The following is an 18344-nucleotide window of genomic DNA, read 5'->3' on the forward strand; positions in this document are numbered from 1 at the left end:
TTAAGTACAATTAAATTCCTTTCTCCTCCAGATATAAGTAAAAAGATTGAACATTGAGAGGTTAACAGTTCTTTTGAAAGAACTGAATACTGAATGCACATGAAAGTTACTGATGTGTGTTATATATATTCTTTTGGGATTTTTTAGGGATCTATCTATGAATGAAGATTCTGAAACCGAAATCCCTTTCGTCTGGTTTGCGTCTGCAGGTTCAGGCCATGCGTGAGGCGCTCAATGAGAAGTGGGTTTGGTTTCAGCAGGTGTTGATCCTCAGTGACAAAAGGCAGCAGAAAGACAAGGAGAAGTTTAAAAACAACCTTTTCCTCTCCTTTGAGGAACTTAAGAACAAAGTTGACGCTGCTGCGCAGGAGTTCAGCATCAAAGGTTACACACACACACACACACACACCTATCATCATCAGCTGTTTTATCAAAACTGATTCAAATGGAACTGTTTGGGAACAGGCTACGTTCACTGAGACACAGAACAACGTAGATTCCATGAGCTTTGTTCACCTTGCTGCTTTTTGGTCTTTACTGGTTGTCCTGCATAAATGTCTATGAGTAAATCTTAATGTATCACTCTACCTTTGCATGTCCAGGTCCCTTTCAGAGTACCTTAAGGTCCGATCTGGCCTTGAGACAAATAGAGGAACATCGTGTCCAACTGGAGGCTCTAAAACAGGAGCAAAACGACATCTTCAGTGGGCTGGCCTTCTTCAGAATCAAACAACCTCCCTGTAAAATGATCTGGATGATGGACAAGGTCTGAAATAGCTCTAGGCTCTAACGCCCCTCTTCCACTGGCTCGATTTGGCCCGGCTTCACTCCACTCGGCTCGCTTTGCGAGCGTTTCCATTACTGTTTTTTCTGTACCGGTACCTACTTTTTTGGTCCCTGCTCCTGAGCAGGTCCGACCAGGGCTGAGTCGGGACTGCATGTGACATAACTGACTGCAGTTCTCACTGGCCGTGGGACAAGAATGAGAAGGTTTTCGCTGAGATAGTGCAGAGAAAAGTTAGTTAAACGCAAGAGCGACTATAATAATATTACAAACCATGATGGCCGGAGCGGGTCCAATCGAAATATAATTTTACTATTTACACATCATAAACCATGTCTGAAAGGCTGAAAGAAAAGAAAAAGGACACATCAGCTTTCTGAATTACACGCACCCAGGGCGCTGTATTTAATAACATCCTAAATCAGCTAATTAGACATAAAATCAGACGCACAAACATTTGCCCCAAAACACACAAAACCATGAAATGTAGAAATGTATTCACAGTCCTTAACGAACCACCGTCTGCAGGAGGAGGGAGCAGGCAGAGAGCAGATGCCTGTAATCAGACTGCCAACGTCGGATCACGTCCTTAAAGACCTTGTCCTTGTTATCGCCATGGCTGAGACAAAAGCTTACTCATAAGGCCCAAAATTGTAACTTCTTCAGACAAACTGTGGAGCTTCACCATCCAGACGGCAGCGTCTCTCCTCTCTGCTGCTCTTCCCAAACCCCCCTCATGTCGGAACCCCTGGGCCTTATTTTATACATTCTCGCTGGGCTGTGTTCTAGATAGTTACCCCAGTGGATAATTTTATACATAAAAAAACATATGTAAGACATTCTGGCCTTTTAAATAATGCAAACATTATTTGTATTTTGTTTATTTACGTTTTATTTTCTATTTATACATTTTAATCATTTAATGCAGATTTCTTTAATGTGACGATGTCACAGAGTAACGTTAATAGCAGCACAGCACACTACACTGACAGCTGTAGGCGGAGCTTCAGCTGCCATAACTCCAGCCGTCAGTGGGTCAGTGGAAACACAACTGGTACCATACTGGTCCCACTGCCTAAAACGAGCCAGTGGAAAAGGGGCATTACAGTTGCATCACCATACAGTTATCTTCTCAAAGGGAATCAAATTTAACAGGATCCATGATTTTCCTTTAAATCCGATCATTTCTGTTGTATGTGTCAGCTGTATCCGACAGCTTTGTGTATTTTTGTGCTCCTTTGCAGGACATGGATCAGCTCCAACAGGTCTGGGAAATTTCTCAGGATTGTGATGAAAACTGGAACAACTGGAGGTCCGTTCATCTGACAAAGCTGCAGACACAGAGCATGGAGAGCAAAACACAGGACATGTTCAGGAAACTCCACGTCCTTCAGAGAGATCTCAAGGTCAGTGAATTCACACAGTGAAACTTTCCCACAGCATACCTCTCACACCACCATGTTTCAATAAAGCGATGGTGTTCTTTGGGTTATAATTTTGTCTCTTCTGACCAAAGGAAGTGCTTCCTGTAATAAAGGCACTAGCGGCCTTTATTTTTCCAATTCTTTGAAAGTAAGTTGACTAAAAATAGGGGAGAAGGGAGAGCATGGGAAGGGTTTGCTCTCGACGGGCCCATCATAGCAGACCTTTAGTTGCAGATTCAACAAACACTTTCACATTGATAAGCGGATTTCTAATGTAATAAATCGGACATCTGCCTTAAATCAGTTAGTCTTATTGACTGCAACCCCAGCTGCATTGGACAACAACATGTTCTGTTTGTTTTTACTGCAGAATAAAGAATGGGAGATAGTTCATTTCTCCAAGATGAAGATCGAACAGTTCATGCAGATCATCCCTGTCATTACTGACCTGAGGAATCCAGCCATGAGAGACAGGTAATGACTCAAATGATCCCCTAGCAGTTCATCTCCAAGCTACAGTGTGTCCAAGCGAGTTTTGTGTGTCTAGTTTGGTCTGGTGCCTTTCAGCTAAGCTCTTCAACTGAATCTTCTGACTCTTGGTCAGTTCCGAGGCTTTTTTCTCCAGGGATCATGAATAACCCAGAAAATATTAAGTTAGGAATGGTTTGGCATGGAATCCTGAGGATGTAATCCCCTTGTGGTCTTATGCAGAATGGATTCAGTTTCAAACATGAACACCTTTGAGGGTTGGTGGCACGCTGCCCTGAGCATCATCTGTTAATTTCACAGTGATGCACCAGAAGTTCACATTTGACATGCAGTGATGTATTTCTTTGTAAACATATCCTTCCCTATAGAAGAAGCGACATGTTTTAACCATATGAAAAAGGAGTTGTTAGCAGGTAGTGAATAAATTGAAACGGTGGCTTTTCTTTCAGACACTGGAGGCAGATCTATGAGGAGCTAGAGCGCTCATTTGACCACTCCAGCGCTGACTTCACCCTGGAGACGATCATCTCTCTGAAAATGGATCATTACGCTGGGTCAATATGTGAGATCTCTGGAGCTGCCAGCAAGGAGCTCTCCATAGAACAGGTTTGATTTGTTGTTCTTTTCTTTGTCCTTATTTATTCTGGAAGGAAAATGTTAGGAAAGATCTGAACTACAGCGGACTGACTCTCCTCTATTCTGGCTTCAGGTCTGACAGCTTGTGCAGCTCAAACTTTGTCACCCCCACCCCTTCCTCATTCTAACCCCCCAGAGGTCACATCAGTGCAGCTTTACAGCCAAGTTTGTGCACACTGAAGTGTGGAGCAATTAGCATATACAGTTACTGTGCAATTAGCACCTCATTTGTAAAATCACCCAGTTATGGCTCATTCAGAAACTGGGACTCATTTCAAGGAGCCCTGAGTGAAGAAGAGCCTAAAAAGGAGCCGTCGTTTGGTGCTTTTAAATCACAAAACAAAACAAAAAATGAAATCAACCCAAAAAACCCTACATCTTAATGCAAAATTAGTCTAGAAAAAAATAGTTTCTCCAGCCATAACTATAAGAAAATTATTTTAGCTTTATTTTCTGTCTCTTTACATTACATCATTGTTGCTACAGGGTTTGGAGGGCATTAAGAAAACGTGGGAAGAAATATTCCTGGACATCACACCGTACAAAGAGGAGGGCCTTTTCCGGCTGAGGTGAGGCGGTTTTGACAATCTTAGAGCTTCACCTCCGTCGCCTGAGGTCACAATCTAACATGGCTCACTACTTTTTATAGAGGTGCTTTGTGAGGATTCTCTGATGTACCAAAGTAAACATCTCCATTCATGTTCCCTCATCCTCTGCTCTTCAGGGGAACTGGAGACCTTTTCCAGACGCTGGACGACAGCCAGGTGATTTTGTCCACAATGAGGGCATCCTGCTTCGTTAAAGCCTTCGAGCGAGAGGTGGACCAGTGGGAACAGCAGCTGTCCCACATGCTGGACGTCATTGAGATGATCCTCACCGTGCAGCGAAACTGGATTTACTTGGAGGTACAAAACTTACGTTGCTCATTCATTGTTCAAGTGTTTTGCGCTTCTGGACCTGAAAATTACATTTCATACAGAAGTCTTTAGGCTATTTAGTGCATTTTTTCTTAAACCCAGAACATTTTCCAAGGAAAGGACATCAGCGATCAGCTTCCTAACGAGTGCAAAGAGTTCGCAGGCATCAGTGACAATTGGAAAACCATAATCGGCCGTCTCCACAAGAACAAGAATGCCTTGCAAGGAACACGCCATCCTGGTACGACCATAGGGTTCATGTTTCTTTATAAGGTCAACCATAAATCTATCTTTCTTCAGCACCTATAAACCCTAAAATAAATGTAGCTTCTAAATTTGTTCTATATCGTTTTATTTTATTTTTTGTTTGTGTGATGCAGTTTTCTGCAATATTAGCTTTAGGGTTTATATTTGGCAGTTCAAATACTGTATTTTAAACGCACACGGAGTTGTTTTGGAGTCGGGTTGGTTGTTAGAATTTCTTTAAATTCATTCAAATTGAAGTTGAGAACATAGACAGAAGAAAAAGACCATAGATGTACACTTGAAACCTGGCTAAACCTTTTCTGATATAGGTCAGGTAGGATTCCAAACAGCATTTCTATTTGCTCTAAATGGCAGAGTAATGAGAAGGATATTTTAGTTCATTTTTATTCCTATCTTCATATTCATCATAAGCTGGTTTTTACTGCAGAATAAAGACTGGCACATAGTTCAAACAGTAATGCCTGATTTACAGGGCAGGATTTTTATGCCGATTGATGACCCGATCTTCCTCTTTCGACATTCCTCGATCATCGGGATGGTTCTAAAGATAATCTTATGAGATATTCCTGCTGTGTGTGGTGTGTTAAGAGGGATCTAGTCTGCTTGGAAGGACGTCAGGACGCTCCGACCCCAAAGTGGGGAAATTCAACATGTTGGATTGTTTTGGCCCGATATCCTAGCTTGTGGGGTGTTCCTTGACAACAAACAAGCACGCAGCCTGTTGAATGTGACGTGTAGCCAATCAGAAAGCGAGGTGACAGAATCATAGAGGGGAATTACTCTGAACTAACGTTTGATCTCGAGATGATTGCGAGATGTCCTGAAATCTGAACGTTTGTGAGTGAAGTCTGTTCGTGTCTGGTGTGCTGTGGTCGCCGTGTGGCTGGACACCACACACTGTAGGACCAAACCTGTTATCTCTACGTTTTTTTTATCATCACGTGTGGGGTCTCTCAGGTTTAAAAGACACCCGACAATTTGAAAATCCTGCCGTGTGAACCAAGTATAAGATACATACTATGCCTTTTAACTATTGGGGAAAGCCTAGTTGAGGATGTCATTAATTTGTAAGCTTCTGATAAAGGGTTAATACACATTAGGGTTAAATGGAGGCACACTTCTGGTTTTGATATAAAGCAGCACCTCAAGCACAGAACAAATCAGCCAAAACATCAGGAAGAGATTTCTAAACCACAAGTTAAGTTCATCTTCGTTAAAATTTGCCTTAAGGTTTCACATTCATCTTTTCAAACAATTCGACACAGCTATAATCAGCATGGACTGTCCAGCCATCATATCATTCAAGGGGGGAGACGGGTTCTGTGTCATAGAAACACCTTTTGGTGTAAAATGTGTGAATAAACCCCTGAACAAAAGCAAAAGACCTCTTGAAGATACTGACTGAAGCTGGTTAGAGAATATCCACAGTGCAGCACGTCCAGAGAGGAGGAGGTCGCTATTTCAAAAGCAACATAAAAAGCCAGTTTAAAAGATGGAAATGAAACAGGGATACAGTCATTATTTGGAGACAATCCCAATGGTGTGATCAAACTGAAATTAAAGTTTGGCCATAATGAGGAGGACAAAGGAGGAATATTCCAAGGTTGAGATCCCCATCCCAGCTATACAGGACAATAGAAAGAAACATTATGTTAAAATGTTGAGCAATATCTCAAGACATCAGCCAGGAGGTTAAAGCTCAGATAAAAAAACAGTCCTCCAAATATGCATATATTCCTAACATACAAATAGGTTAGAAATAAAGAGAAGTGAATGTTTTAGCGCGGCCGTCATAAAGCCCTGATCTCACTGCCTTGGAAAGTTTGTGGGCAGAGCTGAAAAGGTGTGTGTGAGCAAGGTGGCCTTCAAACCGGACTCTGTTACACCAGTCCTCTCACGAGGAATGGGCCAAAATCCCAGCTAAGTTTTATAGGAAGCTTGAGAAAGGACACCCAAAACATTTCACTGAAGTCCTCCACCTTAAAATGCAACTCTACCAAATACTATGGAAAACTTCTGAATCTAATGAATTATTCGTATTATTCTGGCTTTTTGGCAAATAGATATAATGGACCTAAAAGAGGGGCAGGTGTAATGTAATAAAAGAAGGCAAGAAAAAAATGTTGTCTTTTCATGTTAAATCTAATGCAACTCAGAATGTTGATGCTGAAATTTGATACATCCTAAAAATAAGAGTCGGAATTAAATTTGGAGATTCAAAGATGCATATTCAATGATATTCCCTCGTCCTGTCTTTCATTCAGGCTTGCTAGAGAATCTGTCCAACATGAGCACCAAGCTAGAAGAAATCCTGAAGGCCTTGGATGTGTATCTGGAGAACAAGAGGCAGATCTTCCCAAGGTTTTATTTCCTGTCAAATGACGACATGCTGGAGATCCTGGGACAGTCCCAGAACCCTGAAGCCATGCAGCCTCACATGAAGAAGTGTTTCGACAACATCAAGAGCCTCCAGCTTGACAAGGTGGAGAACTAATTTCAGAAATGTTATGGTTTATAATAAGACTTAGATGACTAATCTAGACTTATTCTGTGGTTGTGTTCAGCTGTAAGGGAAGTAAGAGATGGGAATTTAAAGCAAAATGGGCTTTTACTACAACAACTAGTCATACATTCAACATAGTTGTACATATGGTGAGAATATACATAATTCTAACCATCTTCCTTCCAAAGTAAGGAATTTGATTGAAGTCCTTTCCAGATCTGCATGGAAAATTACATCCATCCATCCGTCTCTCCCTTCCTCCGTCTGCCCATTCATTCGTCCGTTCGTCTTCAAACCAAGAATGAATTGAGAACTGTGGAAATTCGGGTGTGGAAATGATAGTTTGTCTTATCAAGATTACATATCAGCTCCGAACAGAGAGAAGTTAAAATAATCTAAGAATAATTCCCACTGCTATAAACAGTCAGATTAATCTAAACACAAACTGTTGTCATTCACCACCTAATGACTTAGAAGGACAAAAACAGTGACTGGTTCATCATCTGAACCTGGTTCATCATCTGGTTCAGATGATGAATGAATTTTGTGTTCCTTTTTTAAATGGGTGTGAAAACACAGAAATGTTTAATCTCTTCCAAATAAAACTGCGTGATGGCAGGTTAGGGTTAGGGTCAGGTTGATAGGCACCCCTGCCTTCAGAAGCACCCAGGAGCACCACTGCCACCTTGTGGTTGTGTTTCTGCAGCATGTCAATATAGGGAACCACTTACAAAAACTCTTTGATTTCTATATACTACACATTGTATAAGTGTACATTTATGTACACAAGAATAATTCAAAACCATAGCCTGTTCCTACCCAAAACATTGTTTTATGTCAAATAAATTCAAATCTGAAGGAGTTTTTTATACAGAACCCGTTACTGTTTTCTTCATATGTTTTATAGAGATTGAACAAACAAAAAGCCAATGGGATGTATTCATCTGACGGGGAGTTCATTGCATTCACCAGACCAATTCAACTGGACATACCAGTGGAGGTAAAAGCGACTGGTTTCAATCGTTAAAATCTGTTTTGGGTTTCTTCTAGTGATACACCTGCATGAAAGAATTTTAAAACAGGTGCCTTATCATTGTTTAACCTTAGAGTTGGCTGTGTGATATTGAGAAGAACATGCAGAGTACCCTGAAGGCATATCTGAACGACTGTCTGGTCGATATGAGGAAGATCACAGGATCAAGAGACAAATGGGTCAAAGAGTGGCCAGGACAGGTGAACTTATACCGAGCTTCTATCAGCCTGTCTTTGTGCATCCTTAGCCCTCATATGTCTGATTAAATGCATGACTATAGAGGGTTCTATCAAGCACAAAAATCCTGTGTTTTAAGCAATTTTTCTTCCTGTTTTAGCTGATTATTACAGCGAGTCAGATCAAGTGGACGTCTGATGTCACCAGATCTCTCATCATCAACAAGGAGAGAGAGGACAAATCCTCCCTAAACTCACTAAAGAAGAAACAGGTGAAGCCACTTTTAGGATTTATAGATACTTTGCAAACTTTTACTCTGAATGTTTTCTTGACAACCGTCCTCCTCAGGTCTCTATGCTTCAAAGCTATTCAGAGATGATTCACGCCGACCTGCCAAAACTCCTACGTCTGAAGGTGGTGGCGCTCATCACAGTGGAAGTCCATGCTCGGGATGTTATCGATAAGCTAGCCAAGACCGGCTGCAGTGATGTCGACGCGTTTGAGTGGTTCTGCCAGTTGCGACTGTACTGGGAAAAGGACAAAGTGAGACGAAACATGAAAGCATTGGGCTTCTCTTAAACTTCCATTTTTCCTCTGATTGTCCTGGTTATCAAGTCATGTTTTAATGGTTTGAACAAACTAAATCTTTTCTTTTCTCTTAGCCCATTTAACTTTCTACTGGTACTTTTGCTGCTGTGTTTTCTAACTACTGCAAGAAATATTTAAGTGGTATTTTTACAATTTGTGAATTGTGTTCAGGCTTGTAGCTCTTGATAGTTGAAAATCCTTGAAATCCTTTCCATATCTGAAGTTGAGAAATATATAACATACGGAAAAAAAAGCAAGGAAGGAAGCAAGCACAAGGCAGTTGAGAGCACAACCTAAAGCCAAACAACACTGAAGAGCGATGCCGTAACATTTGAAACGACAAACCCAGGCCACCCATAAGAAAAGTAGTGATAGAAAAGTTTCCAACTCCAATCTGATTTCTTAAACTGAAGGTTTATACCCGAGTTATACAATGAGGAGGAGGAAGTCTTGATAAATGGTGCCTGGGATATGTTAGCCTGGAGACTTAACAAACCAGGACTTAATGGAGGGATGTAAAAGCTCTCTGTGGAGAGTCTAGTCTCCAGGTTCTTCACTATAGCAATAAAGGACAGATTGTGATAAAAACCTCTATGAAGAGACCAGGATAAAAATGTCCTAAATTTATAGTTGGAACCGTTCTTTGTGGCTTCTGCAAAATGAGTAGATCATTTGCTGCACAATAAGTTGTTCCTTCTGTAGGAAATATTTCACCACTTATAGGTTGCACCTGAAATGTTCATTTTACTCAAAATAAATAAGGAACACAGTAATCATCATAGGCAGGATGTAATAACTCAGTAGAATGAAAAATCAGTCAGTTAGTCAGTCATTTTCTACCACTTCTTCCATAGTGGGTCGCGGGGAAGCTGGTGCCTATCTGTAGCAGTCTATGGGCGAGAGGCGGGGTACAACCTGGACAGGTCGCCAGTCCAGGACAACTCACAAACAACCATCACACACTCATTCATACACCTAAGGGCAATTTAGAGTGACCAATTAACCTAACAAGCATGTCTTTGGACTGTGGGAGGAAGCCGGAGTACCCGGTGAGAACCGACCAGAATGAAAAATATAAGGCTTTATTCATAGAAATTCTTAGAACTACACATGAAGTTTGGGAAAAAATTAAGCAAGCAGCCCATATCACCAGTCCACCTCTACCGAACATGTGATGGCAATGAGTTATCATCTGTGGACTGCTGAGTTAGAGAGAGAAAAATCCATTTAATGTGCGTATGTTTCCACTCCTAGGCTGAAGTGTATGACTGCATCATCCGGCAGACCAACACGCAGTTTAAATACGGCTACGAGTACCTGGGAAACTCTGGGAGGCTGGTCATCACTCCGCTCACTGACAGGTCACAGTCAACTATGTTACACCTACAATATACCCAGTCAGAATGTAAAACTGGTTCATGCTGACAGATAAATATTAATGCATAACACCCGAGAGATGATTGTTTTAGGATTTTACTGAGGAGTAAGGCCTATTTTGGTTCTTGTTGTATTTGCACTGCAGTGATTGTAAAGGTAAATATCAATGTTTGATTGTGTCCAGGTGTTACATGACTCTGACCACGGCGCTCCGTCTCCACCGGGGGGGCTCTCCTAAAGGCCCAGCTGGCACAGGGAAGACGGAGACTGTTAAGGACCTGGGCAAATCCTTGGGAATGTTTGTCATTGTTGTGAACTGCTCTGAAGGCCTGGATTACAAATCAATGGGACGCATGTTCTCCGGCCTGGCCCAGGTCAGGAAAATGAAAGTCTAGTTATGAATATAGATGGTTGTTCTTGTAAAACTGGAAGTTTGTGTGGGAAAAGCAGTTTGTATTAGGACTGCGCTTTGTTATGTGACATTTAAACCATCTGTGTTGCATTTTGTTTGCCCTGAGCAGACAGGAGCATGGGGATGCTTCAATGAGTTCCACCGCATCAACACTGAGGTGCTTTCAGTGGTCGCCCAGCAGATCCTTTCCATCCTGTCTGCCCTCTCAGCTGGGAAGTCTCCGTTCCAGTTCGAAGGGCAGAAGATCCGGCTGCTTCCATCATGCGGCATCTTCATCACCATGAATCCTGGTAGGTCTACTGGGCTGTGTAGAGGAATAGTCTGGATTTTACTTGTTTCAGACTTTTCTTCCTATCAGGAAAATAAAAACACTCATTATTAGGGTATGCTGGTCACACCGAGCTTCCTGACAACCTCAAGTCCATGTTCAGACCTATCTCCATGGTGGTGCCAGACTCTACTCTGATCGCTGAAATCCTGCTGTTTGGAGAAGGCTTTAGCAACTGTAAGGTACTGTACTTATGTGACGTAAAAAATATAGCGAGATTGTTTAAAACATCCTTTCAGCTGATTTTTTGCACCTATTTTCAGTATCTATGCCATAACAGCATTCTATTCACAAAGTAAATAGCACTAATGTTCTTCTAGCGCTAACCATTAAGTTCAGCCGGTGTGAGCAGGTTTGTGTCAGGTTACAGTGGGTACATAAAAGCTCGGCTCTGTGTTTAGGGTTGTTAGCCTGCTAGAAGGTGAACCTCTGACCCAGTCACAGCTTTTTTGTCCTAGAAAAAAGTATTGCCCTGTATTGCCCTGTACTCAGCTCTATGCATCTTATTCTGTATCTGCTGAAGAAAAACTTCAGGCAGCATGATGCTGCCACCACCATGTTTATAGGAATAGGAATCGAGAGTTCTCCCCCACTTTTCCGATTAATGCCTGTCTGTTTAGGTGGACAGGCATGCTTTGGTAGGTTTGCAGTTGTCCCATACTTGGTTCCATTTTCAGATCATGGATTGTTGAAAGCTTGGGATATTGTTTTATAACCAAAACCCTGCTTCATTCCTCTTCACAATTTGTACCATTATTTGTACCATGTTACTTGGTCTTTATGAGGATGTTCTCTTCTTACAAAGCCCTGAGACCTTCACAGAACAGCTGGATTTATACTGAGATTAAATTACGCACGACTGGATCCTATATACAAAATTAGCAATCAGTTGCACTGGACTTTATGTGGTTATCAGATTATAAGGGGCTAAATATAACTGCAAGCTATAATTTACAGATGTTTTTTTTTTTTTTGCTAAAGAGTTTGGAAAACCATTTATCATTTCCTTCCCACTTCACAATTTTCCTTGCTTTGTTTTGATCTATCATATACTCATATATACAGGGGTTGGACAATGAAACTGAAACACCTGGTTTTAGACCACAATAATTTATTAGTATGGTGTAGGGCCTCTTTTTGCGGCCAATACAGCGTCAATTCGTCTTGGGAATGACATATACAAGTCCTGTACAATGGTCAGAGGGATTTTAAGCCATTCTTCTTGCAGGATAGTGGCCAGGTCACTACGTGATACTGGTGGAGGAAAACGTTTCCTGACTCGCTCCTCCAAAACACCCCAAAGTGGCTCAATAATATTTAGATCTGGTGACTGTGCAGGCCATGGGAGATGTTCAACTTCACTTTCACACTTCAGGATACAATGTTTGAACCATTGGATGCACATGGTCCTCAAGAATGGTTCGGTAGTCCTTGGCAGTGACGCGCCCATCTAGCACAAGTATTGGGCCGAGGGAATGCCATGATATGGCAGCCCAAACCATCACTGATCCACCCCCATGCTTCACTCTGGGCATGCAACAGTCTGGGTGGTATGCTTCTCTGGGGCTTCTCCACACCGTAACTCTCCTGGATGTGGAGAAAACAGTAAAGGTGGACTCATCAGAGAACAATACATGTTTCACATTGTCCACAGCCCAAGATTTGCGCTCCTTGCACCATTGAAACCGACGTTTGGCATTGGCATGAGTGACCAAAGGTTTGGCTATAGCAGCCCGGCCGTGTATATTGACCCTGTGGAGCTCCTGACGGACAGTTCTGGTGGAAACAGGAGAGTTGAGGTGCACATTTAATTCTGCCGTGATTTGGGCAGCCGTGGTTTTATGTTTTTTAGATACAATCCGGGTTAGCACCCAAACATCCCTTTCAGACAGCTTCCTCTTGCGTCCACAGTTAATCCTGTTGGATGTGGTTCGTCCTTCTTGGTGGTATGCTGACATTACCCTGGATACCGTGGCTCTTGATACATCACAAAGACTTGCTGTCTTGGTCACAGATGCACCAGCAAGACTTGCCCCAACAATTTGTCCTCTTTTGAACTCTGGTATGTCACCCATAATGTTGTGTGCATTTCAATGTTTTGAGCAAAACTGTGCTCTTATCCTGCTAATTGAACCTTCACACTCTGCTCTTACTGGTGCAATGTGCAATCAATGAAGACTGGCTACCAGGCTGGTCCAATTTAGCCATGAAACCTCCCACACTAAAATGACAGGTGTTTCAGTTTCATTGTCCAAACCCTGTACTACAGTGGCTAATGAAGCAGATTTATTAAAGAAAACAATGTCCAGTACAATAATTCCATGATGTAGACTGATTTAAATCACTTTCTTTAGTTTAGATGATACAATATGTAGCTAAATTAAACTATGAATAACTGCATGCAAAAGAAGCACCGATAAAGCAAAAAAACAGGGGATTTATTATTTGTAAAGTTACTCATTCATATTTGAACCTCTGTAAAGTATCTACTATGTAATTCAGTGTCTTTATTATTTACCTGTGTGTTTGACCTTTAGCTACTGGCTAAGAAGGTGTTCACACTGTACTCCCTGGCAGTGCAACAGCTGTCCCAACAGGATCATTATGATTTTGGTCTTCGTGCTCTCACCTCTTTGCTTCACTATGCTGGAAAGAAACGCCGCCTTTCCCCCAGCATTGTGGATGAGGAAGTAAGTCTCTCTACGTCTTTGTGCCAGACAGGGACATATTGTTGCTAATCATTAGTTTTTACAACTTTCAAACATGCAGGGATACAAACATAATAACATAAAAGAAACCAAAGCACAAATAAAGGATGACTTTTTGTATGTCTGTCCTCAGATCCTTTTGATGGCTATGAAGGACATGAATATTGCTAAGCTGACCTCTGCAGATCTTCCGTTGTTTAATGGGATCATCCAGGACTTATTCCCTGCTGTGGACACACCTGTCATAGAGTACGGCAAGGTATGCATTTCAGATTAGCTTTAATCTAAGAAGATGTATCCTGTGACATCTTTTAATGGTTGTTTTATATTTATAATATAAGGGAAGGGTTGATCACAATCAAAAGAAAATAAACTTTTATCGAAACAATGCAAGAAATGCATTTTCAGGATCTTGAAGCTCGGTTGTTATCTGTTTTTTTTTTATGAAGCTTTGACCTTCCGTTAGACAGGGGTTGGACAATGAAACTGAAACACCTGGTTTTAGACCACAATAATTTATTAGTATGGTGTAGGGCCTCCATTTGCGGCCAATACAGCGTCAATTCGTCTTGGGAATGACATATACTAAAGAGTCTTTAGAAATTAGACCCTTACGTTTACTCTGAGATTTCCAATCGGTTGCCTGAATTTCAGCATGTTCCCAGATAGACAGAGATTTAAAGCTCCAAAGAATTAAACAGCAAATACAGGGGTTGGACAATGAAACTGAAACACCTGTAATTTTAGTGTGGGAGGTTTCATGGCTAAACTGGACCAGCCTGGTAGCCAGTCTTCATTGATTGCACATTGCACCAGTAAGAGCAGAGTGTCAAGGTTCAATTAACAGGGTAAGAGCATAGTTTTGCTCAAAATATTTAAATCCACACAACATTATGGGTGACATACCAGAGTTCAAAAGAGGACAAATTGTTGGTGCACGTCTTGCTGGCGCATCTGTGACCAAGACAGCAAGTCTTTGTGATGTATCAAGAGCCACGGTATCCAGGGTAATGTCAGCATACCACCAAGAAGGATGAACCACATCCAACAGGATTAACTGTGGACGCAAGAGGAAGCTGTCTGAAAGGGATGTTCGGGTGCTAACCCGGATTGTATCTAAAAAACATAAAACCACGGCTGCCCAAATCACGGCAGAATTAAATGTGCACCTCAACTCTCCTGTTTCCACCAGAACTGTCCGTCGGGAGCTCCACAGGGTCAATATACACGGCCGGACTGCTATAGCCAAACCTTTGGTCACTCATGCCAATGCCAAACGTCGATTTCAATGGTGCAAGGAGTGCAAATCTTGGGCTGTGGACAATGTGAAACATGTATTGTTCTCTGATGAGTCCACCTTTACTGTTTTCCCCACATCCGAGAGAGTTACGGTGTGGAGAAGCCCCAAAGAAGCGTACCACCCAGACTGTTGGATGCCCAGAGTGAAGCATGGGGGTGGATCAGTGATGGTTTGGGCTGCCATATCATGGCATTCCCTCGGCCCAATACTTGTGCTAGATGGGCGCGTCACTGCCAAGGACTACCGAACCATTCTTGAGGACCATGTGCATCCAATGGTTCAAACATTGTATCCTGAAGGCAGTGCCGTGTATCAGGATGACAATGCACCAATACACACAGCAAGACTGGTGAAAGATTGGTTTGATGAACATGAAAGTGAAGTTGAACATCTCCCATGGCCTGCACAGTCACCAGATCTAAATATTATTGAGCCACTTTGGGGTGTTTTGGAGGAGCGAGTCAGGAAACGTTTTCCTCCACCAGTATCACGTAGTGACCTGGTCACTATCCTGCAAGAAGAACGGCTTAAAATCCCTCTGACCACTGTGCAGGACTTGTATATGTCATTCCCAAGACGAATTGATGCTGTATTGGCCGCAAAAAGAGGCCCTACACCATACTAATAAATTATTGTGGTCTAAAACCAGGTGTTTCAGTTTCATTGTCCAACACCTGTATTTTCCGTAATATATTCAGCCTTTCCGTTATCTGCTGAAAGTCTTACTCTCTTTCTTTATCGACCTAAATGTTGCAGAAAAATATACAACTTTTAGAAGAGCGTTGTCAGGCCAACCTATTAGGTCTTTGGTATGCTGCGTTCACTGATTGGACATTAATCCATTTTCTCAGAACATTTCTGCCACTAGTTGATTTCTCGGAACATCACCAAAACTTGCATTTTGTCTGTTATTTTACTGCAGTTGAAGGAAGCTATTGAGATGGAGCTTCAGCGGAGTTGTTTGCAGGTGACTCCGTTTACGGTGACTAAAGTCATTCAGCTTTACGAGACCAAAAACTCCCTACACTCCTCCATGCTTGTTGGCAAGACGGGCAGCGCCAAGAGTGTTACCTGGAGGACCCTGCAGCAGGCCCTCACAGCTCTGAACCAGAAAGGAGAGCCTGGCTTTAACCAGGTTCAGGTAAGTCTTAGGGATCAGCATGTCAGGCTTAATATTATTAGAAATCATTAGGCAATTATTACATTATCACTTAACATTTCCAAATAAATCTTTTCTCTTTCTGTGCTCGTTGGCTTTGCAATCCTCTTTTTGATGAACAGGTATGTTTTGGTGATGTGACCCAGAGAATTTTCCCACCAAAGCCTAATTTCCTGGAGCTTTCTGTTTTAACCTGGCAACATCATGTCTGCATTTCTACTTTGGGACCAAAACTGGTTGATGTTGAGCTGACACTACAGAAATGTTGCTACATTGGAAATGCAAGATAAAGCTGTTATGTTCAGCTGTAAATCAATAAGATCCTGTCACAGGTTTCATCTTATAACATACAGGAGAAGGAGTCTCAAGTAGAAACCTTTTCACAAATGAGACTGAATTAAAATCAGAAACAATTTGTAACATTCACAGATTTTTTAAGCTTGTTCTACATAGCTGTAGCACTTCGTTTCCCAGCTGTGTTTCTCACCAAAAAAAAAGAACACACAGCTGACATTTGTAAAGGTTTGGACAAAGATAATTAGGTAAAAACACATTAATTGCAATTTGAGAAGAACAGTTGAAGTCTTTTAACACAAAGACACCTCTAAAAATAGATTTCATTGCTAAACACCAGGAAAGCACTCATTTCATTTCATCTCACATAACAATCAAAATGACAACAATTGACAACACATACTAATCCGGGTCATCAGGAGATGGGAGCTCATTCAGCTGCTCAGTAAACTAATTCTTCCCAGGTTTGTGGCTCGTACACCCCCTCATGTGTCTAGACAAGGTTATTAACATCATCTTTAGCGCTGCTGCTCTGTCTCCGGAGAGAAATCCCTGCGGTATCCTGGTTGTAGTTCTTTTCATTGCTTGCCTTCTAGCAGAAAGCTCCCTTCCTCCCGCTACGCTGTCCCCCAGCGGTGACCTGAGGCATGTTTTTAGCTACTTCCGACTCCCAGTCATTTACTTGCTCATTTTTCTTATAAGCTTGTGCGCTAACTGCTTAACTGTTTAACTGGTCACAGTGATGAGAGAAGGCCTTTAAAATCTGCCACCATTCCCAGAGAGGTGTGTGTGTGTGTGTGCGTGCGTGTGTGTTTAAATAGTAATTAAAAATATTTGTCCAGTTGACCTTCCTTCTTTCCTTCCTTCCATCCTTCCTTCCTTCTGTCTCTACATCCTTCCTTCCTTCCTTTTTTCCTTCCTTCCATCCTTCCTTCCTTCCTTCCTTCTGTCTCTACACCCTTCCTTCCTTCCTTCCTTCCTTTTTTCCTTCCTTCCATCCTTCCTTCCTTCCTTCCTTCTGTCTCTACATCCTTCCTTCCTTCCTTCCTTCCTTCTGTCTCTACATCCTTCCTTCCTTCCTTCTGTCTCTACATCCTTCCTTCCTTCCTTTTTTCCTTCCTTCCATCCTTCCCTCCTTCCTTCCTTCTGTCTCTACACCCTTCCTTCCTTCCTTCCTTTTTTCCTTCCTTCCATCCTTCCTTCCTTCCTTCCTTCTGTCTCTACATCCTTCCTTCCTTCCTTCCTTCCTTCCTTCTGTCTCTACATCCTTCCTTCCTTGTACCTCTCCTTAATTGGTTCTTTCTTTTTATGTGCAAGAAACAAAAGGAGACAACACCAGGTGGTAGGATTCTAATTAAAGTCTGGAAAGTTAAGACAGGAATCGTTTAGAGTTTTTATGTAAAAAATTCCTTAAATTAAATAGAAAAGCTTGCCAGCAAATCTAAATCATTGCAGCCTGTAGTAAATTTAAAAAACAGCTTTCAGTACACATTAATAAGGACAACATGAAAAACAAAAATGAAATCACACTTAAAGGTGTGTTTCTCTTCCTGTCTCGTGGACTCAAACCCAGTAAAAGGTGCATGTTTTCATCAGCTACATGTTTTCCTTGTAGAACGTGCAGCTGACGGTCAGCAATAATCTTCGGTTAAGCACTTTTATTTTGGTTTTCCACATCTCCACAGGCCTATCCTCTGAATCCAAAGTCGATGAGTCTTGGAGAGCTGTACGGAAAATATGACCTTCCTACTAACGAGTGGACCGACGGAGTGCTGTCCTCGCTCATGAGATCAGCCTGTGCAGGTTCATCTATCTGAAGAATAACCTCCACCCCGTCTCCACACACACACACTGATGTTGAAACAGTATACATAATAAATGAACACCTAGTTCTCACCTCTAAACTCCAGCTGAACTGCATCAGTGTGCAATGTGGTGAAGGCCATTC

General features: G+C 41.9%; 1 protein-coding gene across 3 annotated transcripts in view; it reads left to right on the forward strand.

Annotated features, from left to right (window-relative positions):
* Positions 1-18344, forward strand: part of dnah2 (dynein, axonemal, heavy chain 2) — an 88117-nt gene that overhangs the window by 21913 nt on the left and 47860 nt on the right. For all 3 annotated transcript variants that reach the window (XM_047386720.1, XM_047386722.1, XM_047386721.1), the window contains 21 exons: positions 210-384; positions 603-766; positions 2029-2190; positions 2579-2682; positions 3147-3303; positions 3820-3902; positions 4058-4238; positions 4353-4491; positions 6782-6999; positions 7928-8020; positions 8128-8253; positions 8391-8501; positions 8579-8773; positions 10073-10179; positions 10380-10569; positions 10717-10897; positions 10990-11117; positions 13473-13625; positions 13777-13902; positions 15866-16084; positions 18082-18199. In XM_047386720.1, coding sequence (XP_047242676.1) covers positions 210-384; positions 603-766; positions 2029-2190; positions 2579-2682; positions 3147-3303; positions 3820-3902; positions 4058-4238; positions 4353-4491; positions 6782-6999; positions 7928-8020; positions 8128-8253; positions 8391-8501; positions 8579-8773; positions 10073-10179; positions 10380-10569; positions 10717-10897; positions 10990-11117; positions 13473-13625; positions 13777-13902; positions 15866-16084; positions 18082-18199 — 3130 coding nt within the window. The remainder of the gene's footprint in view (positions 1-209; positions 385-602; positions 767-2028; positions 2191-2578; positions 2683-3146; positions 3304-3819; positions 3903-4057; positions 4239-4352; positions 4492-6781; positions 7000-7927; positions 8021-8127; positions 8254-8390; positions 8502-8578; positions 8774-10072; positions 10180-10379; positions 10570-10716; positions 10898-10989; positions 11118-13472; positions 13626-13776; positions 13903-15865; positions 16085-18081; positions 18200-18344) is intronic.

Source organism: Girardinichthys multiradiatus, chromosome 14, assembly GCF_021462225.1.
Source record: "Girardinichthys multiradiatus isolate DD_20200921_A chromosome 14, DD_fGirMul_XY1, whole genome shotgun sequence".
NCBI lineage: Eukaryota > Metazoa > Chordata > Actinopteri > Cyprinodontiformes > Goodeidae > Girardinichthys > Girardinichthys multiradiatus.